Raw genomic sequence first — 7,345 nt, 5'->3', positions numbered from 1 at the left:
AATGGTGGCATTTATTAAGCGCTTACTGTGTGCAAAGCACTGTTCTAAGCGCTGGGGAGGTTACAAGGTGATCAGGTTGTCCCACGGGGGGCTCACAGTCTTCATCCCCATTTTACAGATGAGGGAACTGAGGCCCAGAGAAGTGAAGTGACTTGCCCAAAGTCACACAGATGACAGTTGGTGGAGCCTGGATAATAATAATAATAATAATAATAATAGCATTTATTAAGCACATACTATGTGTAAAGCACTGTTCTAAGCACTGGGGAGGTTACAAGGTGATCAGATGGGCCCACGGGGGGCTCACAGTCTTCATCCCCATTTTACAGATGAGGGAACAGAGGCACAGAGAAGTCAAATGACTTGCCCAAAGTCACACAACTGACAGTTGGCGGAGCCTGGATAATAATAATAATAATAGTAATGGCATTTATTTAGCACTTACTACGTGCAAAGCGCTGTTCTAAGCGCTGGGGAGGTTACAAGGTGATCAGGCTGTCCCACGGCGGGCTCACAGTCTTCATCCCCACTTTACAGATGAGGGAACTGAGGCCCAGAGAAGTGAAGTGACTTGCCCAAAGTCACACAGATGACAGTTGGTGGAGCCTGGATAATAATAATAATAATAATAATAATAATAATAATAGCATTTATTAAGCACATACTATGTGTAAAGCACTGTTCTAAGCACTGGGGAGGTTACAAGGTGATCAGATGGGCCCACGGGGGGCTCACAGTCTTCATCCCCATTTTACAGATGAGGGAACAGAGGCACAGAGAAGTCAAATGACTTGCCCAAAGTCACACAACTGACAGTTGGCGGAGCCTGGATAATAATAATAATAATAGTAATGGCATTTATTTAGCACTTACTACGTGCAAAGCGCTGTTCTAAGCGCTGGGGAGGTTACAAGGTGATCAGGCTGTCCCACGGCGGGCTCACAGTCTTCATCCCCACTTTACAGATGAGGGAACTGAGGCCCAGAGAAGTGAAGTGACTTGCCCACAGTCACACAGCTGACAGTTGGCGGAGCCGGGATAATAATAATAATAATAATAAATAATAATGGCGTTTATTAAGCCCTTACTATGTGGCAAATCACCGTTCTAAGTGCTGGGGAGGTTACAGGGTGATCAGGTTGTCCCACGGGGGGCTCAAAGGCTTAGAGAAGCAGCGCGGCTCAGTGGAAAGAGCCTGGGCTTGGGAGTCAGAGGTCATGGGTTCTAATCCCGGCTCCCCCACATGTCTGCTGTGTGACCTTGGGCAAGTCACTTCACTTCTCTGACCCTCAGTTCCCTCATCTGTAAAATGGGGATTAAGACTGGGAGCCCCACGTGGGACACCGCGATCACCCTGTATCCCCCAAAGCGCTTAGAACGGTGCTCTGCACCTCGTAAGTGCTTAACAAATGCCATTATTATTATTATTAATGATGGTAGTCATTTAGCACTTACTCTGTGCCAAACAATGTGCTAAGGCAGTGGGAACAGTACATAGCGTAAGCCTAGTATATACGTAGTGCACCTATATATGCACCGTGCTCTAGGTTATTATTATTATTATTATTCAACCCCATTTGACAGATGAGGGAACTGAGGCCCAGAGAAGTGACTTGCCCAGTCAGTCAGTCAATCGTATGTATTGAGCGCTTACTGGGTGCACAGCACTGTACTAAGCGCTTGGAAAGTACATTCATTCCTTCATTCACTCAATCGTGTTTATCAATAATTTATTTATCCATTATTAATTATTTATTATTCTTATGACTGACTGACCGACCGACAGGCGCCCAAGACAGGCGGAGCTGAAGGCGGGGGGCGGGCCCCCTCACGGCCCGCCCCGCCCCCATTGCTGCGCGAGCCCGCCTCCCTCCCGCCTCACGGATCCCTTCCGGTCACGTGAGCGCCCCTCGACCAATCCCGCGGCCGGGAGAGGCCGCCCCTCCCCAAGATGGCGTCCGTGAGGAAGGCGGTGGCGCAGGCGGTGCGGGCCCTGGCGGCGGGGACAGCAGGTGACTGAGGCCGGCCCCGGGACGTCGGGGCCGTCCGCCATCTTGGGCGGGGACGGCCTGACAGGGGCACGGGGGAGCGCGCGCGCGCGCCGACACACACACTCCCTCCGCCCCTCAGCCTGCAGTCTCTCATTCATTCATTCAGCATTCACTCATTCAGCATTCATTCGTTCATTCGGCCTTCACTCATTCAGCATTCATTCGTTCATTCGGCCTTTATTCATTCGTCATTCATTATTCAGTCATCGTTCATCCTTCAATCATCCTTCATTCAGCCTTCATTGATCATTCATTCATTCTTCATTCATTCACCCTTCATTCATTATTCATTCATCGTTCATCCTTCAATCATCGTTCATTCAGCCTCCATTCATCATTCATTCATTCATTATGCATTCATCGCTCATCCTTCCTGCCTTCATCATTCATTCATTCAGCCTGCATTCATTCATCCTTGATTCATTCGTCATTCATTCATCATTCTTAACTTCAGCCTTCATTCATCTCTTCCATCATTCGTTTTTAGACTGTGAGCCCACTGTTGGGTAGGGACCATCTCTATATGTTGCCCACTTGTACTTCCCAAGCACTTAGTACAGTGCTGTGCGCACAGTAAGTGCTCAATAAATACGATTGATTGATCCTTCCTTCCTTCATTCGTCCTTCATTCATGATTCATTCATTCATGATTCATTCATGATTCATTCCTCCTTTCTTCATTTGTCATTCATCCCTTCAGCCTTTATTCGTCCTTCAATCATTCATCCTTCATTCATTCATTCATCATTCATTCCTTCAGCCTTCATTCATCCTTCATTCATTCATCCATCATTCATTCATCCTTCATTCAGCGTGGCTCAATGGAAAGAGCCCAGGCTTGGGAGTCAGAGGTCATGGGTTCAAATCCCAGCTCTGCCACTTGTCAGCTGGGTGACTGTGGGCAAGTCACTTAACTTCTCTGTGCCTCAGCTCCCTCATCTGTAAAATGGGGATTAAGACTGTGAGCCCCCTGTGGGACAACCTGATCACCTTGTAACCTCCCCAGCGCTTAGAACAGTGCTTTGCACATAGTAAGCGCTTCACAAATGCCATCATTATTATTCATTCATCGTTCATCCTTCCTTCATTCATCATTCATTCATTCAGCCTACATTCATTCATCCTTGATTCATTCGTCATTCATTCATCATTCTTTCCCTCAGCCTTCATTCATTCATACATCCTTCATTCATTCATCATTCATTATTCATTCATCATTCATTCATTCATCCTTCATTCGTCATTCATCCCTTCAGTATCTATTCTATTTATTTTACTTTGTTAGTATGTTTGGTTTTGTTCTCTGTCTCCCCCTTTTAGACTGTAAGCCCACTGTTGGGTAGGGACCGTCTCTATATGTTGCCAACTTGTACTTCCCAAGTGCTTAGTACAGTGCTCTGCACACAGTAAGCGCTCAATAAATACAATTAAAAAAAAATCATTCATCATTTATTCCTTCAGCCTTCATTCGTCCATCAGTCATTCATCCTTCATTCATTCATCCATCCTTCAGTCTCATTCATCCTTCATTCATTCATCCATCCTTCAATCATTCATCCTTCCTTCATTCATTCAGCATTCATTATTCATTCAGCATTCATTCATTCATCCTTTATTCATTCGTCATTCATTCATTCCTTCGGCCTTCATTCATCCATCAATCATTCATCTTTCATTCCTTCACCCTTCATGCATCCTTCAATCACTCATCCATCCTTCCTTCATTCATTCAGCATTCATTATTCATTCATTCAGCATTCATTATTCATTCATTCATCATTCATTCCTTCATCCTTCATTCATCCATCATTCATTATTCATTCACTCATAATACTAATGATAATGTGGGTATTTGTTAAGTGCTTACTATGTGTGAAGTACTGTTCTAATAATAATAATGATGGCATTTATTGAGTACCTACTATGTGCAAAGCACTGTTCTAAGCGCTGGGGAGGTTACAAGGTGATCAGGTTGTCTCACGGGGGCCTCACAGTCAATTCCCATTTTACAGATGAGGGAACTGAGGCACAGAGAAATTAAGTGACTTGCCCAAAGTCACACAGCTGACAATTGGCGGAGCCAGGATTTGAACCCATGACCACTGACTCCAAAGCCTGGGCTCTTTCCACAGAACCACACTGCTTCTCTAAGCGCTGGGTAGATACAAGGCAAACAGGTTGTCCCCCATGGGGCTCACAGACTTAGTCCCCATTTTATGGATGAGGGAACTGAGGCCCAGAGAAGTTAAGTGGCTTGCCCAAAGTCATACAGCAGACGTGGTGGAGTCGGGATTCGAACCCACGACCTGACGCCCAAGCCTGGGCTCTTTCCACTGAGCCATGCTGCTTCTCATCATTCATTCATTCATTCATTGAATTGTATTTGTGGAGCCCTTATGTGGGTGATAATGATAATAATGATGGCACTTGTTAAGCGCCTACTATGTGCCAAGCATTGTTCTAAGCGCTGGGATAGATACGAATACATACAAATACCAAAATTATTATTACTATCATTATGAGTTAGGTTGGACGACCATCTGTGTCCCACGAAGGGATCACACTCTTAATTCCCATTTTGCAGATAATAATGATAATAATAATATTGTTGTTTGTTAAGCACTTACTATGTGCCAAGCACTGCTCTAAGCGCTGGGGGAGGTTACAATAATAATAACGATGGCATTTATTAAGCGCTTACTATGTGCAAAGCACTGTACTAAGCGCTGGGGAGGTTACAAGGTGATCAGGTTGTCCCCTGGGGGGCTCACAGTTTTAATCCCCGCTTTACAGATGAGGGAACTGAGGCCCAGAGAAGTGAAGTGACTTGCCCAAAGCCACACAGCTGACAATTGCCGGAGCCGGGATTTGAACCCATGACCTCTGACTCCAAAGCCCGAGCTCTTTCCACTGCGCCACGCTGATCAGGTTGTCCCGCGGGGGGCTCGCCGTCTTCATCCCCATTTTACAGATGAGGGAACCGAGGCACAGAGATGTTAAGTGACTTGACCAACGTCACACAGCAGGCAAGGGGCGGGGGCGGGATTAGAACCCACAACCTCTGACTCTCGAGCCGGGGCTCTTGCCACTAAGCCACGCTGCTTCTTAGGGAGCTGAGGCCCAGAGAAGTGAACTGACTTGCCCAAGGTCACACAATAATAATAATAATAATAATAATAAGCATTTATTAAGCACTTACTATGCGCAAAGCACTGTTCTAAGCACTGGGGGGATACAATATGATCACGTTGTCCCATGTGGGGTTCACAGTCTTAATCCCCGTTTTACAGATGAGGTAACTGAGGCCCAGAAAAGTGAACTGACTTGCCCAAGGCCACACAATAATAACCACAATAATGATGGCATTTATTGAGTGCTTACTATGTGCAAAGCACTGCTGTAAGCACTGGGGGGGCTACAATGTGATCAGGTTGTCCCCGGGGGGGCTCACAGTCTTAATCCCCATTTTCCAGATGAGGGAACTGAGGCCCAGAGAAGTAAACTGACTTGCCCAAGGTCATACAATCATAATCATAAGAATGATGGCATTTATTAAGTGCTTACTATGTGCAAAGCACTGTCAGAGGTTGTGGGTTCAAATCCCGGCTCCACCAATTGTCAGCTGTGTGACTTTGGGCAAGTCACTTCACTTCTCTGGGCCTCAGTTACCTCATCTGTGAAACGGGGATTAAAACTGTGAGCCCCCCGGGGGGACAACCTGATCACTTTGTCACCTCCCCAGCGCTTAGAACGGTGCTTTGCACATAGTAAGCGCTTAATAAATGCCATTATTATTATTATTATTATTATTATTATTGCAGTGCTCTGCACACAGTTAAAGGCTCAGTAAATATGATTGAATGAACTGCAGACATGTGGCCTGGCGGACCCTCCGACTTCCAGCCCCTGCTCTATCCACAGAGCCACGCTGCTTCTTATGAAGCAGTTTCTCCCGAAGTGACTTGCCCAAGGTCACACAGCAGGCAACAATAATAATAATAATAATAGTAATGGTATTAAGCGCTTACTCTGTGCCAACCACCGTTCTAAGCGCTGGGACGGATACAGGGTGATCAGGTTGTCCCGTGAGCGGCTCACAGTCTTAATCCCCATTTTACAGAAGAGGTCACTGAGGCCCAGAGAAGTGAAATGACTTGCCCAAGGTCACACAGCTGACAAGCGGCAGAGGCAGGATCAGAACCCAGGACCTTCTGACTCTCAGGGCCGGGTTCTAGCCACTACACCACGCTGCTTCTCTAGGAGGGTAATAAGGCCCCCCTAAACGGGTAGACTGCTACCATCTAGAGCATCCTGCAAGGAATAATCCTTTTTATATGTAGTAATAATAATAATTATGGTATTTCTTAAGCACTTATATTGCGCCAGGCACTGTACTAAGTGCTGAGGTGGATACAAGCAAATCGGGTTAGACACAGTCCCTGTCCCACTTGGGGGTCACAGTCTTAATCCCCATTTTACAGAAGAGGTCACTGAGGCCCAGAGAAGTTAAATGACTTGCCCAAGGTCATACAGCTGACAAGCGGCAGAGGTGGGATTAGAACCCAGGACCTTCTGACTCTCAGGGCAGGGTTCTAGCCACTACACCACGCTGCTTCTCTAGGAGGGTAATAAGGCCCCCCTAACCGGGTAGACTGCTACCATCTCCTGGAGCATCCTGCAAGGAATAATCCTTTTTATATGTAGTAATAATAACGATTATGGTATTTCTTAAGCACTTATATTGCGCCAGGCACTGTACTAAGTGCTGAGGTGGATGCAAGCAAATCGGGTTGGACACATTCCCTGTCCCACTTGGGGGTCACAGTCTTAATCCCCATTTTGCAGAAGAGGTCACTGAGGCCCAGAGAAATTAAATGACTTGCCCAAGGTCACACAGCTGACAAGCGGCAGAGGCGGGATTAGAACCCAGGACCTTCTGACTCTCAGGGCCGGGTTCTAGCCACTACACCACTCTGCTTCTCTAGGAGGGTAATAAGGCCCCCCTAAACGGGTAGACTGCTACCATCTCCTAGAGCATCCTGCAAGGAATAATCCTTTTTATATGTAGTAATAATAATAATTATGGTATTTCTTAAGCACTTATATTGTGCCAGGCACTGTACTAAGTGCTGAGGTGGATACAAGCAAATCGGGTTGGACAGAGTCCCTGTCCCACTTGGGGGTCACAGTCTTAATCCCCATTTTGCAGAAGAGGTCACTGAGGCCCAGAGAAGTTAAATGACTTGCCCAAGGTCACACAGCTGACAAGCGGCAGAGGCGGGATTAGAACCCAG

At 46.4% G+C, this 7,345-nt stretch overlaps 1 protein-coding gene across 2 annotated transcripts in view; it reads left to right on the top strand.

Moving 5' to 3' along the window:
* Positions 1-1,935: 1,935 nt before the first annotated feature.
* MCEE (methylmalonyl-CoA epimerase) overlaps positions 1,936-7,345 on the top strand; it is a 39,636-nt gene continuing 34,226 nt past the window's right edge. The window contains exon 1 of one of the 2 annotated variants that reach the window (XM_038746735.1): positions 1,936-2,012. In XM_038746735.1, the coding sequence (XP_038602663.1) occupies positions 1,952-2,012 (61 nt within the window). In that variant the 5' untranslated portion in view covers positions 1,936-1,951. The remainder of the gene's footprint in view (positions 2,013-7,345) is intronic. The other variant, XM_038746736.1, reaches the window with a different exon arrangement.

Source organism: Tachyglossus aculeatus, chromosome 5, assembly GCF_015852505.1.
Source record: "Tachyglossus aculeatus isolate mTacAcu1 chromosome 5, mTacAcu1.pri, whole genome shotgun sequence".
Lineage (NCBI taxonomy): Eukaryota > Metazoa > Chordata > Mammalia > Monotremata > Tachyglossidae > Tachyglossus > Tachyglossus aculeatus.
This window is presented reverse-complemented; position numbering and strand designations above follow the sequence as displayed.